Source organism: Argiope bruennichi, chromosome 7 (assembly GCF_947563725.1).
Source record: "Argiope bruennichi chromosome 7, qqArgBrue1.1, whole genome shotgun sequence".
Classification (NCBI taxonomy): Eukaryota; Metazoa; Arthropoda; class Arachnida; order Araneae; family Araneidae; genus Argiope; species Argiope bruennichi.
The window spans coordinates 131784827-131804722 of record NC_079157.1 but is presented as its reverse complement, the minus strand read 5'-3'; the positions used below and the strand labels follow the sequence as shown (position 1 = coordinate 131804722).

The 19896-nt window shown below is 30.7% G+C and overlaps 1 protein-coding gene across 1 annotated transcript in view; it reads left to right on the top strand.

The window, feature by feature from the left end:
• The first annotated feature begins 1330 nt into the window (after nt 1-1330).
• LOC129976686 (slit homolog 2 protein-like) overlaps nt 1331-19896 on the top strand; it is a 40203-nt gene continuing 21637 nt past the window's right edge. Inside the window, exon 1 of the mRNA XM_056090391.1 lies at nt 1331-1461. Within this exon, the coding sequence (XP_055946366.1) occupies nt 1439-1461 (23 nt within the window). The 5' untranslated portion in view covers nt 1331-1438. The remainder of the gene's footprint in view (nt 1462-19896) is intronic.

The window sequence follows — 19896 nt, the reverse complement described above, 5'->3', positions numbered from 1 at the left end:
TCTATGCAGTGTGTGTATCTAATATGTATGAAGTTAATTTTGTTTGCATGATCGAATCGTCTGCAACACAATTTTATTGAATTTGAGTGGCATTCTTTGCTGTCAGAGAATATTTGTGTGTGATAGCGATTTACGCTCTTTGAGAAAGCAGACATGCATCTTATGTACTGAACCGTTAATTGTACATGAGTTAATTGTATAGGAGATAGGAATTGTTTAGGTTGTGCCATGAATGTTTCCCCAATAGAACAAAATCAAGTCATGAAATTTTTCCGCGTCAAACCAGCTGTGCTAAAACGGATCATGGTTTTCTAAGAATTGGCAGAAAGGAAACATAATAATGAACATAAAACTAATTTAGGAAATTTTAATTGAGTTAAAACTCAATTTATTAATCCATCAATAACAGTTTTAAACACATACAGCTTATTCTTTTTATGTTGTACAAGTTTAATATTGTTTTGCTTTATTTTATTTTTTGTATTTGTAAAAACAATATTTATGAAATTATACAGTTTAAAGCAAGATCAGAAATTATCTTCCAAATTTCTGTCTCCAATTATAATTTTATTTATGAAATACAATCATCATGTGCAACTTTAACTTTTCCGAACAAGTGCAAAATTAATAATATAGAGTATTAATTTTGTATTTAGTCTTAAATACAATAAAACAATGGTTCAAAAATTAGGAGAATTCGTATTTGTTACTTGTTCTATCTTAAAAGTTTTTAATAATTTTATATTTCAAATATTATGCTTCAAATGTTTTTCCCTCCTGTAGCATTTGATATTTAATGCAATTCATATAAACTTCACCAAAGTAATAAACTGAGAAATCTTTTTAAAATGTTTTGGAAAGATCAATTTGTTGTTTCTGAGCTAGAATTTCTAATGTTATGTACGTATTAATAAGTAATAAAAATAAAATATTAAAACTTAAACCATTAAAGCTAACCATTTTGATTATTCTTGTTTGAAAATAAGGAATTTTTAAGATTTAATAAAGATGGAAGCCAAAGAAAACACTAATTTTATGATAAATTTATTAATGCTTTGAGATTTTATTAATTTTTATTAAAGAAAGAGAAAGCATGGAGATCGTATAGATCTGCTTTTTATTTAAATCTATATACACATCTCAAAATTTCATTCATGAAAGAATTTCATTCTCAATGGAATAGAGCTACGTCATTTCCTAAAAACCTACTGACCAATCGCGTTCCTCGCAGTCAGTTTAGCTTAAGATATCTTCTGCATTGACGTCAATGAAACAATGACGTCATTCACGTTTCGAGCCAGCAGTTTTTATTTTCTATTCAATTCAAAGACCAGAATGCTCTAAAGGATTCAAATTACGAAGACAGTAATTTCCAACCTGGGAAATACGCTCCTTTGGGGTTGAGGTTCATCTAATAAAGTTACATGGGCAGAAACACATGAGGAGGAATGGAAAAAATAAGTAAGTTGAAACATAAGAATAAGATATAGCCAGATGAAATATGTAAATAAACAGATACACAATATAAGCTGCTTTAAATTTTTTTAAATCATGTGTTGTTGTGCAAGAAAGATAAAGCGGAATTTAATGGAATTGGAACTTTCATATTTGGAGTGGAAGTTGAAACAACAAGTAAAATAATATTTTTATAATTAGAAAATTACAATTTCAAGTATTTTGATTGTTGTACTTGTAAAACTTTTCGAATTTAACATATTATTGAGGCGCAATCTAAAAATTCAAAATTTGAATAGTTAAGAAGTTGAAGCAACGAATACAATATTTTTATTATTTTAATGAATTTATAATTCAAGCATTTTGGTTTTATTGTATTTTCGAATTTAACTCAGATTTATGGAATAATTCTTCATTGACGCGCGATTTAGAAACTCAAAATCTGAACAGTTTTGAAGTAGTTCTTGCTATTCCCATGTGATCTGAACCAATGCAAAGCTGTAGGATACGTGACAAAAAAAAAATGAAAACGTTTGTTTGTCAAAACGATTTCTGAGAACCTAAGACAGAGATTTGTTTCTCTCTGCCAAGAGAAGTTTTAGGAGCCAACAATTTTTCATGTGCAAAACTTGCATGGAGACATAACTAGCTAGCAATCGTTTGCTAAGCTAAACGATCAACTCCTTTCTGATAATACTAACTGAGATCACAAGTATATAATTGAAGTCTTAACATCAATCAACAATCCTGGTTCCAACACTGGTTAATTAATCTGCTTTTTTGTTTGTTTGTTTGTTTCGATGCATTTAATATATTGTAAACTTTTCGTTTATATCAAAAGTTGAAACAATCATTCTTGTGTTGAAAGGCATTCTAGGAAATAAATTTTCAGAAAATTTGGTCACGGGTAGATAGTTTTACAATTGGATACTTACTATTAGTTCATCTGTGATGGCTAGATTTAACGCCTACAAGAAAATAAAAAAAAAATGGTAGCCTACATCGTATATTTAAAAGAAAAACAGATTTATCGATTATAAGAAAATAAAAAAATTGTTTGCCTGCATCGTATATTTAAAACAAAGACAGATTTTAATTTCCTGTGAGAAAAGAAAAATTGGAAGATATCCTTTAGCAACATAATATTTGACTTTATTGCATCAGCCATAGCAATCTGTAAATAACAATTTTAACATTGTATTATTTACAGAAATAATAACATCCAAAAAATATTATGATGTGAAAAATACATCTATTAATCTGAAACATTAGTTCGTAATAAACTAAAAAATTCTAAAATATTTTCAAAAATACTATAATAGTTCTACTTTCACGAGAATTATTATTATTATTATTATTATTTGGAATCGATGTACACGGTTCTAGATAAAAAAAAAAAAGCTTCGGTACAAAATTCTGTTTAAAATTAAATTTGAAAAAGGCATTAAAATTAAACTGCTATTTGCATGGAAACGAAATTAATATCACTAAAACGTTAGTATTTTTTCAAATTTGAAATTAATACAAAAAATTTTGCGTAATAATAATATACTCTGAAATTATTGAACTAAAAGTAATATTTCTGTACCATTTACATTAAACCTCAGTTCAAATTTTGAGGCTTTCTTAAAGAATACCTACTACCCACGTTCCATATTTAGAAGTTCTGGATTTAATCATGTTCCTTGTAGAGCTTTCTGAATGGCTTCTTCGTATCAAGTAGTCTACAGAAAGAATGCTAGCCTAAAAAAAAATCATTTCTGTAAAATTTTGTTATTTCACCTCTAACCCGAGAAGAAGTATTTTTTGCAACTGCAATTATAGTGTTGTGTGAAAATTTGATTTAAATCGGTTGGTAAAAAAACCTCGTCTGAAACACAGATTCACCTTTATTTGAGAATATACGAGAAAGTGTTGGGGGGGGGGGGCACTTCTGCACTGGTTTGGATTTTATTTATAATCAAGTACATAGACTAATTGATATAGATTTTTTTTTATTTTATGTGAAACTTTTATAGCCCGTATACATGAAAAATATAAAGCAGATTTCCTATTTGTCACCGGAATGGAACTCGAAATAAATGACCCTGTTGTTTTTATCAGACTGAAAATGAGTGCATCAGCGACCTTCACCGGTAGAGAGTTCCTATTTTATCTGCAAAACTATTTCACTTCATTGAGCTTTTATATGTATGATTTCCTTATCGAATGATGGAAGTCATGAAAAATAACTAAATAAGCAATGAAAAGATGTGACAAAGTGGATATTCCAATAATTTAAAAAAATGCTTTCCTGACTTTTTTTTTTTTTTCTTTTTTGAAACTTTCGCCTGACAAGGTAGTTTGAGTTAAATTATAATGACTGTCCGGGTTGGAAAAACATGGAAATGACAGCATTCGGCAAAAAAAAAAAAAAAAAAAAAAAAAAAAATCAGAGAAAATTATTGCATCATATTATAAAAGTTAATTAATTTCTTTTTCATTTGTGCTTATTTCTTTTTGTCTACCACTTCAATTATAAAATATTTTATATCTCTTAGTTTATGTATTGTTTTTGGCTTTTTTACAAAGTCAAGGAAAAATATATGTAATTTTAGACTTGTTGAAGCAAGGAAATTCGTTCGTTTGCTTAATGTACTTCGGCAAATAGTGTCCGGTGCAATCTGGCGTTTCTAAAAACTTGGCAATGATGGTTGAAGTCTAGGAAGTAAACGAAAACGTACGATGAACACTTTCAATAACGTAAGACCATCAAAAAGCGATTCAACGAAATATGAGGGTTGAGAAGGATCGCTCGTGGAATGGGAATAAATGACCAATCAGTGTGGCGAATGGCAAAAGCAGAGCTTGGGCGGAACCTCCAAAAAGTTCAGCTTCTCACTGAAGAAATTAAACTCTTAAAGCTTCAAAGATGCTGAAAATTTTGGAGACGGGCCGCAAGTCAGCACTGAGAGAGATTTCATTTCATTGATGAGAAGCTCTTTACTGTCTAACAAACTCGTAACTCCTAGAACTAAAGAATCTAGTCTGTAGACACTCCAAGCACTTCAGCAATTGTTAAACATTGCAAAAATCTAAAATCGGTAATGGTTTGGGGAAAAATTTGCGCTAGTGGCAAAACATCCCTAATTTTTGTAAATGAGGGCATTAAAATAAATCAAAAAGTGTAACAGTGGGATATTCTAAAATCTGTTATACTTCCGTGGGTCAAAAAGCACTTCGGCAGTGTAATGTGAACGTTTCAACAGGACCAGGGCTGAAAAGACAGAAGAGTGGTGCAAGGCGCATTTTCCGGACGGATTTCATCTCGAAAGTGGCCACACTATTTCATTCCCATGGATTACAGCGTATGGTTCATTTTGTGGTCCAGGACTTGCACTAACCCATACAAAAGTATAGACTCTCTAAAGCAGTCACTTCTGAGGGAATAGGATCAATTAAAGGTAGAAGACTTACGACCCGTAGCTGAAAATTTCAATAAACGTTTGCGGATCTGCATTGCTGCAAAAGGTGGCCAGTTTGAAACCAATTAAATGTATTTGTTAGTAAACGTCTACTCTTATTATTGTTTGTTATATTTTGTTGATTTATAAATTTATTAAAGTTGATATTTTAATAAAGTTGTATTAAAAATTATTTGTCAGAGTTTTACTGCCGCACCCTGTAATTTGAAGTAAACCTGTTAATTTGAAACCCCTGACGAGGTGGCATGCTTCATCTACAAATTTCTACGCCGAACAAAATAGAAAACATTTTATCTACTACATATATAACATATACCAGAGCCGTATAAAGAACGGATCTTTCTTAGCAATTGGCGACTTTCAAATTTCGAAGTCTTGAAGGCAAATGTTTTACAAAGTAAACGTTGTTTAAAAAAACCCTATTATATCAAAGAGGTTAATGTAAGAGATATATAATAATAATTGAATTAACTCATCTAATTCACAAAAATTGAACGAAGTTTCAAACAGTTGTTTCAGATGCCTTTCTCTATAAAAAGCACTATATAAAATATATAAAATCCGTTCAGGGAGAAATATCAGCTTGGTGAGCTTTTCATATAACTCAGAATTAAATAAATGACATTAGAAAGTTCCTAACGAATAATCTTTCGAAGTGCGTCGCTAACATTTGGCAAAAATATGAAAACTTTATTTTGCAGACGTTTATTTCAACAGACAAGTATTTGTTATTTGAAAGATTATCACTACTAGATGCTTTGTTGAATAAAATCGGTTTCTCCAATTTTGCCTGCTCAGAATGTAATGCATTCTTGTTTAGAGGAAAAGGATTTCTTGTTTTATACTTTTTTATAAATTTCATATATATTTCTTCAATTAATTTAATCACTTATTTTCATCGTGCATTTTGAAAAAAATGAGATTTTATGATGCGAGCGAATTGAATTTTGAATTTCCTCAAACAATGCATAATTAGCCTATGCAAATTAATTTTTACAAATATCCAAGGAATACTTGAAGTATGCGACTGTTTAATTTTCTAAGAATAGTATGCAAGCAAATCAAACACAGGATACGCAACGTCGTAACGAAAACCAAGTTTTGATGCACTAGTTATTTTCAATGTATATGATCGTCACTGATTATTAAAAAGACACTTTACATACTGTGAAAGGCATTCCAGTGAATTTTTTCCTTTAAAAATAGACATTATAAGAATACCAAAGAATGCCTATAAAATTTTAAACCTCTATGAAATAATATAACTTTATTTTGCTTGCTTCCATTATTAAAAAATAATTTATTCTCACCATTTTTCAAGTACTCTGTTTATCCATATTATCTTTATTTAGTTTAGAATAAGAAAAAACCTAAAATAAAGTTATTAATAAATTATTCATTTCAGACGCGAGTTTCCATTTCATTTTCGTTGAATAAAAAAAAATCTTCTCGACAAAAAATAATTAAATGAAGCTAAATGCATCAAAATAAAGCAAACATCCAACGCGATGATTGTTTGAATAAGCGAATGAATGCTTAAATTTTTTTTAGTAAAAAAGTAAAAGAAAGAAAATATCAAGAAATTTCATATTTCATTATTTATTTCTTTATAAAACCGACCTCTTTATGTATTTTAATACTCATTTATTTGCAGCCTGTTAGGCAAAATTAAATACTTTTCACAAACAAAAAATAAGTTTTTATAAACATTTCATTACATATTTAATCTCGGTTTTGCATTTTTAATAGAAATTTCCATTTATTCCTTATTTCTTATCACAACATTTACGACTTTTAAACACTTGCAGATAGAATTCTGTAATCGAATCTTCTTTTCTTTTTTTGCTGTACAAGTGGATAGAAGTTTTGAAAATGTTTTCTTATTTTTATGTATTTAAGAAATGAAATAAAAACTACTGTTTAGCGCTTTCATAAAAGTAAGTTTTAAACACTATTCTTAATAATTTCTCATAAATTTAAATTTATTTACCCCACAAATTAAAATAGCATTAAGGACAAGAATAAAAATTTAGTTTATGAATTTAAATTAGCAATCAGAAAGGGCATTTCAAGGGCAAATAAGTTTTCTGTGATAATCGATTTTCTATAATTATGTGTAATTAAGCTATTTTAATTATGCATTTAGAATGCTAAATTATTTTTAATTAAAAATTCTTAAATTTGCAGATTTTGAAAAAAAAATCATTTTATTTTATGTTAATGTAAAATGTAATTACCTTAAAAAGGGTTAATAGTTTAATTACTTAAAATGTCATTTTCATATTATTTGGTTATCTTGAAATATAATGATTATTTCAAATATTAAACACGCAAAGTTCATTTCAAAAATATTTTTATTGATTGAAATTCCAACTGTCAACAAAAAAAAATTTCATTCTAGCAAAAATTTGCATTTAACGTAATTGTTATTCATCAGTGTGAAATATTATCTTTTTCAACACACTTGACCATTTCATTTCACTTCAATAAGAAAGGTTTTTAATAGCTCATAAAAATATTTCTCAATTAGCTGAATAATGGCTGAATATCTGAAGTAACATGTTGCAATTCCGTCTGTCCATCATCATTATTGAAAGTTGATGTTCTGCAGATTATTTCGGAATGTTTTGAACTAAATCCTCGTTTCTCATTTTTAGCCTCACTTTTCACCAAAGCCTCTCTTTTCTCCAAAACCTCTCTTTTCTCCAAAACCTCTCTTTTCTCCAACACCTCTCTTTTCTCCAAAACCTCTCTTTTCTCCAAATCCTCGTTTTTCTCCAAAACCTCGTTTCTCTCCAAATCCTCTTTTTTCAACGGATTTTTTATTTTGTGTAACGTTTTGGTCCCATTCGATGATATCTACATTTTCACGGCTTTCGTCATCTTGATACATTTGATTCTCAAATGAAATTTCGTTTGGAAAGTTTTTGTCATTCGTCAGTAGATAAGATGGATTTCTATAATGTTTACTATTGTCTGAAGTATCTGTCTGCTCCGGCACGCAGCAGGCTAGCAGAATTTTCAGCAGTGCCATAGAAACCAGGAAAATGGGAACTAATTTTTTCATTCTAAAAAATATAAAAAAAAGGAAGGAATTAGATGAATCTCAAACGAATATTACTCTGAATACTAACAAATACGTATTTATACAAATTCCAAGCTATTTTTAATTAATAAAAAATATTTATTAATTTTTTAAATAATTAAAAATTTCCAATATAATTAATTGCATTCATAAAATCACGTTTTCTTATTAAGAAATAAAGTAACGAATTTTCTAAAATATTATAACATAAGAAGTTGAAATGCAATTATTAAATGAATCATAACTCGTTTCATTGTGGCATTATATATCATAATCTTTTTAAAGCAAATATTAATAATTATTATAATAAATATGCCAAAATATTTCCTAGTTTCATCAGGATAATCATTCCGTATTCAAAAAACAGTTATTTTATAGAAATCAATTTAAAATTTACTTAAAGTTAAATAAAATACTTAAACGTATATGTTCCTGATTAGATTCGTATTAATACCATTGATGTTCATTTTAAAAAGTAAATTTTTCTTCACAAAGAATTAAGAAGAAATCCAGTTTAATCTATTAATGGTATTGTAAAACCTTTAATTAGGCAGTTATCACGATTTCTATTCATTAGACATCAAAATTTTCTTAATTCATCATAGTATCAATTAAATTATTTAATTTTATTTAAAATGTCATTAATTAATTTAAAGTATTTTATCATCAAATTACAGATATATGGAATTTCGCAATATTATTTAAAATTCATAAATTGATGGTGAAATAGCAGAATGCATTCTTTTTTCTTAAGTCCCTTGAAGGTAAGATCTTTAGTACTTTTCGAGAACCTTACAAGCTATTTATCCATATCTTCAATAATTTTTGCTATCCCAGACAGTAATATAAGGAAGCTAAAATGTCTTCCTAGTGATGAGAGAATAGAAAGATATGGAAAGAGAGTTTACTTAATACTGCCCCCTCCGTGGGTTAAGAGGCTTCCAGTAAAGTGATTGGTTCTCGCCTTCTTGCTTTGTAAAGTAATAATTTTGAATTGGTTATTTACATAATGATCGCATACTTCCTATTGAAAGGGTTGCATTGTGATCTTCAATCTTAGTTTTTGACGAATACTACCACGACGATCTGGGTCATTTAGTTAAGCTCGGGTGCCAAAGCAGGGTAGTGATAACTCTTTTGAGAAATAATAATTCCTAATACTTTATAGAAACAATATGTACACAAGACGGCATTCTACTCACAGACAGCATACTATTATATTTATAATACTCTTTTAAAAAGTTAAATATCGATAAATGTTGTAATTCAAAACATTTCTTGGAATACAGATGAATAAAGAAACAAATTGGAACTAGCCTTAATATTTTTATAAAGTCACTTAATTCCATTATTAAACATGCGAAAATATTTAAATTATTGTAAAATATAATGCTGGACAAAGAGAAAATTTTAAAACATGTATGACAGTATCAATATGCTTTTTTTACATCTAAAAACATCCTGGAATACATACTTACTTTGTTTCTCCAACAATGACTCGGATAAAAGAAAATATGCGAGAGCTCTTAGCTGAAGCCATCCTTTTATATACTAAATAAAACGTATTTCCTTTTGAATGAAAAGTCATGACCTTTTACAAAGCAATGCTTACTTTTTCTATCCATTTTTAAACACTGAAGTAGTAAAAGTCTATAGAGATTTGTAAGAAAAGCAGTTTCATAATAAATTCCTTCATGAGTTTAAAATCTCTAAGGGGATCGAAAAATATTACATTGAAATCCTTCTGCAACTAAAAGGAACAAAAGTTTCTAAAATTAAATTGGAAATGAATGCTTAAGCTTTAGAAGAAAATGTTTTCTACATGAAGATGAATTTTTTTTATTTTGGAGGATTGGGATTCAAATTTATTTAATGCGTTTCAACTGCATATATAAATGTGTGTGTGGGGGGGGGGTGTAATTATATATCTTAATCTAATTTTAATACTAATTAATTTCCACTTTTTTTCTTAATTTAACCCATGTTAACTTCATTTTAAATGTTCTCTTATTTCCTGATCCAATTCCTAATTTTTTATTTAATTAAACCTGCACGCGCTCTATAAAAATGCTTACTTTGCTTTTTCACACACATGCTCTGAATAAAGGAATATATATATATGTGTGTGTGTGTGTGTGTGTGTGTGTGTGTGTGTGTGTGTGTGTGTGTGTGTGTGTGTGTGTGTGTGTGTGTGTGTGTGTGTGTGTGTGTGTGTGTGTGTGTGTGTGTGTGTGTGTGTGTGTGTGTGTGTGTGTGTGTGTGTGTGTGTGTGTGTGTGTGTGTGTGTTTTAAAAACTTTGATATAGCACTTTTACAAGAAAGATCTTCGACAGTCAGAATCTTTATAAAAGAAAATCTATAAAAATAAATTTATGCATGAAAAAAATACTGAAACGCTTATTATAATATAATAATAATAATTGCTAATATCCATTGTGAAAATTACAGCACTTAATTGCATTTAAAATTTGTCAATAATTTATATATATTTTTTTACGAAATTGCTCATTTCTAATTAAAGCTTGCTTTATTCTATATAAATATCACTGCAAATTAATTTAATTATTTTAAATAGAAAAAATCAAGATGATCCCTTTTCTAGAGGCATGCAGGCATATTTTGTCCCCTTCGATACATAAATAATTGTGGATAATATACATTAAATATTTGTTAATGAAATCAAGTCATTGATACAAAATACAAAAGAAAATCTTTCTAGAAATGAATTTTACTTAATTACTTCCTAATTCCCTTCCTCAACTATCTTGATTTAGCTTAAATCTGGGAGGAGCACATTAAGCTAAAAGAAATAAAGAGAAATCCGCAATAAATAATTTTTCATCAGCTTTCACGGCAAAAATAATTAGAATCGGCAATTTTTAACAGACAGTTTCCTACTCTTTATAGATTCTAGAATAGCCTTATTAACTACCTCGAGTATACAAGAGGTTTCCTAATGAAATTTTGAACATATAATGAAAAATCGAGCACAGATCATATCATTTAGAGAAGATATTCAGATAATTGAATTATTCACTTTTCTGTCTACGTTAATTAGATAATTAAATCTCATCGAAGTAATTTATTGCTTTGATATAAAACAGCAACTTTTTATATTCAAAATTCATATCAGAGTTTTGTCAAAAAAATGAATAAAATCACACCTTTCTTTTAGTTTTAAAAGAATAAGAGAATTGTCTGTTTTGAGTCTAAATCAAATTGTGAGCAATCGATTGCACAGACCAGATTTTTGCACAGATCATAATGCAATTTCACAAAATACAATCACTTTGAAAACACAAGTTAAAATACTCGTTGAATTTTTAAAAATATAATTCACTGATTCTATTATATAAATGGAGAAACTCTAATTTGATTTAAAAATAATGAAGAAATGCCAATTTCTGGTATCATATTTTAACCTTAAATATCGATATTGATTGCACAAATCCTAGCATGTAATAATATTATTTGCTTGATTATAATAAAGATAATTAAACTGGAATTATTTCGCAATACTCATGAGCAGGTACTACCTGAAAGATTCCCTTCTTCAAATTGTGACCCAAATAATGCAGCATATCCATTCAAACTCAAAATTCATCTAGGGAATAAAACAACTAAAAAAGAAATCTGCTTCATTTTAATATCCATTCAAACTCAAAAATCGTTTATAAAATAAAACAACTAAAAAAAGCAATTTGATTTATTTTAATAAAATTTTGAACGTTTGGAGAAAAAAAATGTAAAAATAAATTTTGTTTATATAAATTCTACACTTTAAAAATTATTTCTTAATTAGAATCTAAATACTAAATATTCTACTACCATTTTCGGTTTTTATTTCCATGAACAAATTCTATGTTCTAAACAGCTTTTATAATAGCATTCATTGCAAAATTATCCAATGATTTATCTTACAAATAACCATTTCCCTTGTCAAAAATGTATAACGAGAGAGTCCACTGAATTTTCAAATACATTTCCAAACTTTTTGCGGAATATTTAAATAGAAATGAAAGGCATTCCGAAGTTTCATATTTGCTTTGACTCTATACTTTCAATGATTTTTTAAACTGCAAATGCGTTGCCATTTGCATTATTTTAAAATTCATGCACATTAATATTTTAAGTATATACTGGGAACGATATGGAAAATGTAACGGAAGCTATCCAGATAGAAATGACCAAAAAAAAACTGAAAGAGAAAATTTCGACCAATGCAAATACTTAAGAGGTCATAAATGTTTGGTAAAAGTGGTGAAGAGTAGTTAATAAAATGCTTTTCTTCAAATACATTTGTATCCCTTATGAAATATAAAGAAATTTAAATAGACTAATAAAAATGTCTTTGCTGTATTCAGTCTTCGCTCATGTTTTATTTTTTAAAGTACAGGGTAGTTATAATTAAAGTTACCCTGCTTAGACCTACGGAGTGTCCACTCTAGTGGAAGGATGTCGAAGAAACTTGATATTTAGGTTGTATGGATCATGGGGAAAAGAAATCTGCGATTAAAAAAAATTAGTTCAAATTTCGGCCGATAGATGGCGGCTTACATGTACGATAAAGGCCGTTATGCAAATTTAGAGTAATTTAAAAAGCCAGTACTCACTGCCTCAAAATCATCCTTTGCCATGTCGGTAGAGAAGAAAGGAAGAGCTTTACAGATAAAATTGTTTTATCAGAACATCATAATTTGTCAGCTGCACGGCGAGAATATCGGCGCTTGAAAGACTTACTAAAAGGGCCTATGTCCAGGCAGGCTTTGAAAAAGATGATTATTAAATTTGAAAAGACTGGAGAATTGGGTGTGATACAAGAAAGAGAAAGGAAACGGATTTCAAATGAAACTGTGGAAGATGTCGCTCTTGATGTGTCGAAAGAGCGTCTGATTCGTAATGTTCTTCATCAAGTGCTCAAGTGGTGACACGTGATTTCTCCCTCCCATGCCCTACAGTTCGAAAAGTTCTTCGACCCATTGTAAAGTGGTATCCATACACATCCATCATGTGCAAGAGCTAAATACTGCAGACCCGGAGAAACGAAATCAATTTGCTAGAATTTTTTAGCCAGAATAGCCGTTGACAATTCATTGCCTTGGGACATTTTGTGGTCGGACGAGGCTCATTTTACCCTAGGCGGAGCAGTTAATACTCAGAACTGTCGCATATGGGGTACTGCAAGTCCTAATGATGTGCATGAACAGTCTCTACATCCTGAATACATTACTGTATGGTGTGGTTGTACTGCTGATTTCATTCTTGGTCCCTTTTTTTTTTTTTTTTGAGAAGAACACGCCTCATGGCATACAAAGGTGTTCCATTACGGGTGCCCGTTACCACGACCTTCTTCAGCAGTAAGACATTCTTGCGTTACAAGAACGAGACTATTTAGGGACTACTGTCTTCATGCAAGATGGTGCACCACCTCACATTGCTCAAGAAGTTTTACAACTGCCTTACTTATATGTCCTTATTTATATTTTATACATAAATGTCATTATATTTATTTTAATTTACTCTTAATATTGTTTTTTTTTTCTTGTAAAAAAGTTCGTATTTTATGAATCGATATTTCGGAAGAGAATGTATTCTGGAAAATTTAGCATTAGGTCTATGGGGTAGAAAAAGATTTACGATCACCCTTAAAACATTTCTTGTAATACACCGTTCTTGTGCGAGTTAGCCTAGATGGAAGCGCAAAGGGCTGCAGGTCGAACGGTCTGTGTTCCAATCCATCTGGGTCCAACCATGTCAGTCGAGATTTTTTTTTTTTTTTTTTTTTTTTTTCAAATTTAGGTTTGCATAATTTCTGCAGATTTGAAAAAAACACATACTCATATTCGAATCCTTGTACGTATTAAAAAAGTGAGTACATGCATTTCTCAAATTTAAGTCTATTGTACTCGGAGCTATTATAACGACATGAAGTACTCAAGAAGGAGGAGTACATTTTACTTATTTTTAAGTTGTTTGTTTGTTTGTTTTGTTTGTTTGTTTCTTATGGCACTTGCCACTGACAAGCCCGCTGTTACGAAGACAGCGATTTAAGCCTGAGGGGGAACGTCTCTTATTTTTTATAGCAGCGCCAACTAGGGCCAAGAGTACGACTTTGCCACTCACGCATCACTCATTCGCTTGCACAACCCCTTTTTACAGGAGGGCACATTCACACATCTCACAGATAGAACAACAGAAGAACAACCATGCCCAAACCGGGACTCGAACCCGGGACGCCCAGATCATGGGGAAGACGCGCTACCCCTATGCCAGGACGCCGGCTATTTTTAAGTATTCTGCTTTAATAGTGAATTTTACTAATTTCAAATGATGAAAACAATTACGATAGTGTTAAGCATCATTTATTACAACAAGTTGAACTTCCATGGCATTTCGAATTACATAAGCGTTGATTCTTCCTACATTTACAGCTCTTGGTATTGCAATTACATCTACCATCATCACATTGGGCTTTGGCCAAGGAATCCCAGCCACTTAGCGAAATGGCCAGCCAAAGTAGAATATACAATATTAATTGTAATTACTTTGAACTTTGGCCAAAACGCGAATAGGCCAGCCAATTCGCGAACTGGTCGAACTTCGGGCTTTGGCCTTAACATATGCTTATATCGTTACAGAACTTACTCCACTAAGCCCGTAAAGTCAACGGGTTCTCTCGTTGTGGGTGTATGGTGTAACACTATCAGCAGGCCTCAATAGCAAACAACAACTTTCATTAACACGTAGACACGTAGAACGAATACACAGCCGAAGACGTACTCACGCAATACACAGCAACACACATAGAACAAACAGCAGATCAAAAGTAGTAAGAGGTATTAAGTAACAACCACAGCACACAAAGAGACGAAACAAAACTTAGAAGGAGGAGAGAATCTACATAGCTACACTCTACGCTCTATTCAAACGTCTGCAATTCTCCGCTGTCTCTTTGGTTTAGCTGCATCCAACTGCCGACTCACTAGTACGCTACAGGTTACTTCTCACACAACTCGATGCTGCTTCTTTAATAAACGCAAAGATTTGGCACACAGCTTAATTCATTAATCGCTTGAGTTCCACTCAACGCTTGAGCTTCGTGGTTGATTCGGTATGCGACTCTATACCAGACGATTGCCTTCGGTTTGGGATACTGGCCTTTTATAGTTTCCGGAGCAGTGCAGAGAAATTTCTCGAACAATCAAGCGTGTCTCAGCTCCTATTCGTTGTATCGTCGAATTTCTTGAAAATTCTAGTATCATCCATTTTGTCGCCAAATTTGTCTCCCAGCCCTGGCATCCGATCAGCATCCAATAGACCTGATCGTAAAACGGTCTTTCCTACGAGGAAACTAATAGTACTGGAAAGTAACATTATAGATTTGTAACAATATATTTCTTCAATTTTCAAAATATGTTTTTTTTTTTTTTTTTTAATGTTTTGGGAAGAAAGTATTTGCGGCACATTGGACGGGCATCAATCTGATAAACATGATGATGTTTACGATACTTCGAGTATATGTGATTGATATACAAAACGATAGAGAACTGTGATGGCTCCATTTTTGGATGAGGGTAAAAATGCACAAGGCGAAGTCTCCGATTCCTAGTGATGTGGCGAGTTGTTACACGAGGTAATGTTCTCTAGTGCTGTCGTTCATTTTCTTCCAGGAACAATACTAAACATTCAAATGGAAACCCTCCGGTTTTCGAACCGAGGTGAATCCTACTGACATTGAGAGAGTGTCTTCCAGTAAGCTCTCTTTTTCCCAATTCGTCAGTCTCTTTTTACTTCTGCATAACGCTTACAAAAAAATATGTTTCTCATTATTTATAGAATTATTTTTTGCTGGGCAATTTTTTATTAATTTTTACATTATGAAAAGTCCATTTTCCTATAATATTATGTACTTATTAAAAGCTGAATACCAATATGTAAAAATCTACAGCTCTTTCTTCAGGTCATTTATTTACTTGCATAGCCTCCCTTTTTTATTTTCCTTTTTTTTTTAATATGACCCAAGGTTTTACTGAAGAATTTTATTGTAATTCCTTGGAAATCGTAAACACTTTCATGATTATTCCTTAACTATTTATACAGCTTGAAAAAACCCGCTTCATCCTGTGTTTGGTTAAATATTTTCTAGTCCTTCATTTTTGCTCATCATTAGTTGCTTATGGAAAATAAAATTACTGCTTCCTAGATCAAAATATATGTGTTTAAAGTTACAAAGCAGCAGGTCAACTGGAATGGAAAATCGTTTCTACACCTTTTCTATTTGAATTCAATCCAGTTGGGGGAATCGGCAGAAACCACCAAATAGTTTATGTCACATAAATTAGTCAACCGATCTAAGATGGCCAAACAAATGGAACAGTATCAGTTTAAAATCCGTGGAAATGGGCTTGCTAAACGATAAATTAATTCATCAAGTATCGAATCAAGGATGGCTCGTTTATATGCAAATTATTCACAGTTCACTGCACGTTTTCATTGTTGTAGTTTATATTGTTTGAACTTAAACCCGATTTCCGGCTCGAAAATTACATATAAAATATTTTTAAACCGTTATCAGTGGTTCTTATTAATCTGTGCTAGCATATTATTCGGATGTACATTGGCAGTTGCAAGAACATGAAAAATGCAATTTCAACTCAAAATGTTTTCAATTTCTTCATTCTCTTTTCTGTTTTTCCCGCCAATAACGTATGCTAGTTGCTGGTATACTATTTTAAATAATGTATCTCCCCCCTATTTCATTGCTTTTATAAAATAAAGTCATTATTTTCTTATAAAAGATATAGGATTTACTTTATATATATATATATATATATATATATATATATATATATATATATATATATATATATATATATATATATATATATATATATATATATATATATATATATATATATAAATGTAGCTGCAGATGAAGAAGGTATCTCTGAAACTACTAATGAAGTAAAATACTTTTTTGAAATAGTTTCATATTCAAGAATCTTGGGTTATTCATAAACTGAATTTCCTTAATTAAAAAAAAACAATAAAAACACAAGTTTGCTGGATTTTAATGGTATTATCGGAATGATGAGGAAGAGAAGGAAAACTTAAGAAATAGAATATTTACAGAATCTCCGAGAAGAGTGTGATACTGAACAAGGAAATAAAAATCTTTTTTCGAAATTGATTACTTGATTGGCTTTTTATTTTCCAATTGAATTATTTATTTCATTAATTTAGAACATTATCAACGAAGAAAAAAACAAATTTCTGGAATTGCCTCCCTCAACTATAAATCACACTGGTTCTCTGTGTACTAACGGTCATACCTTCGAAAAACTCGATCATTTTATATACCTTGGCACAATGATTAATGACAATAATAAACTCAGAGCAGAAATTGACAACAGAATAAAAATGGTTAATAAATATTTCTTTGGGCTAAAGAAACAACTAAGATACAACATAATCAGTCGAAAAACTAAACTAACAATTTATGACTTATTATGCCTGTTCTGCTCTATGCATGTGAAACTTGGGCTCTTAACTTGGACACTCAGCGTTCTCTGAACAAATTTGAGAGAAAGATCCATAGAACTATCTTAGGCCCATTACTAGAGAGAGGATGTTGGCGAACTAGATTCAATTTTGAATTATACAAACTCCATGGGCAACCAAAAATAGCACCGGTTATCAGAAGCAATAGGTTAAGATGTCTAGGCCATATCTGAAGAAGCCCTGAAAATAGCGACCTCCAAATATCCGGTTTCAAAAATCCTATGTCATCCCGGAGAAGAGGAAGACCTCCAGCTATATGGCTGGGTGATGTAGAAATAGACCTGAGTCTTCTGAGGATAAAGAACTGTAGGGGAATTACGGAGGGGGGGGGAGTGAACATGGTTCAGGCTGCCAAGGTCTGGAAGGGGCTGTTGTGCTCATGAAGAAGAAGAAGAATTTGGAACATTTTGAAATGCCGCTGTATGTAGTAACAATACAGCTGAAGAAGAATACAAACGCAGTTTTTCGAATTCTATTTTACTAAGTGTTTTTACAGTGTGGTTCATCAGTTGTAAATTATAAGTGAAACAGAGAGAACAGGCACCATGCAAGTGATACAGAAATTGCCATTTTGGCTTTTCACCTACTTAATTTCCTTCTGGTGTACAAATTATGGATTCAGAATTTAACATTCAAAAACGAAAGTGTAGAGAATAATACATACACCAACAGAATAACATCCATAATCCAATCATTCGTAATCTTCATAGAGTCATACAATCAGATCAGGATCGACGTCAGAATTCTGCGATTGAGTTTCTACTTCAGATAGAATCGAATCCTTTTTTTTCTCTAAGGAATATTATGTGGATAGAAGAAAGTCGTTTTCATTGGAATCAATATAATTGTGATTGGATTTTACTCTTTTTTCAGTTGTTAAACTGAATACGGAATTCCTTAAAATGTAAATTAATTTGTATGATTAGTTACAATTAGATTAATTTCCACTTAGATCACTTGACTTAAGGCCCCATTATTTACGGAATTGCCTACTCTTGAATAAAGCAATTCCAGATGGCTGTTTTAAGCGTCACAAGTGAAAAATTGAATTGAATAGGCACAAATATTGTTTAAATAATGCAACTTAATATAGATATCAAAGGTACTCACTTTGAGCAAATTTTGTAAAAGCTTTAATTAAAGCATTGTTTGGCATTTCAAAAATTAATAAAAGTTGAAAATTCATAATTATTTTCTGATTTCGGCTCTTTTAATGACATGAGTATCACCATCGAAAGTGCTGCGAAAGGCATGTCTATAAGAATCTCTGATAAGGAAAAATTATCTCTGTCGATCCATTTGCCTTTAACTTATCAGCAAATTTTGTAAATATAATCATGAAACTCGAAAGGTTTATAGATTAGTTAATGAGAAGCATTTTATTCTCTACCACAATGGGAATCACATCAAATTTTAATTTGTGTACTTTTTATTACTACCAAAGCGTCTTCATAGAATTGCCTGCCTTATTTAACGAAATTTTGCAGTTGAAAGTATATATTTAATTAAAATATTTGACAAAATAAACAATTTACTCTTTGGAAGGGAGCACTTTACGCATGCAAGGCTCTAAAAAGTTTTTTACCAAATATGTGTAACAAGTTCACTTGTAGAAAACGGAGCAAGCTGTCATTTCAAAAGAATTTTTTGACCATATTTTTTTTTAATGAAAAGATTGAGAGTTCAATGAAGAGAGATCTTCTGAGAAATGAACAAAAGAAAAAAATGAAATGTCAAAAGTATAATTAACTGTTGATATTCATATAAAGAATTTTCCTCATCCGGAAAATAATGAAATATTTTTTTACTGAATTTTGTGTCCTTTTTCAGTGAAAAAAAATTTGTCAACTAGCTTTCATCTTTCATTATTCCACATCAGCATAAATGAATCCATTTGTGCCTGATCAACAACTAAAACAATTAATTCTAGATTTTAACTATGAAGAATCCATTTTTTACTTGGGGGGGGGGGGAACCGAATTCTCTAAAAGATCCTGCACATCGAAGTGCAACTCTCGTGTTATGTTTCAAATAAAGAAACAACAAAGATTTTCAAAGAAATAAAAATTTCCGCATGCCATTTCAAGAAATGAAGAAATACCTTTTTTGTAGTCTTATATAAAAAAATTGCATGCGGTAGAAAATAAATATTTAATCATAATGAAAAGTATAGAAAAAAATGTCTGCTTCTATTGAAAGACATAAACATGCAGCTTTAAAGAATGGAAATGCTTTTGCTGCTTCGTGTGAAGAAGTAAAATGCAATTTCAACTGAAGAATGTTTTTTTTTTTTTTTTTTTTTTGTATTCAGTGAAAGATAAAGGAAATTAG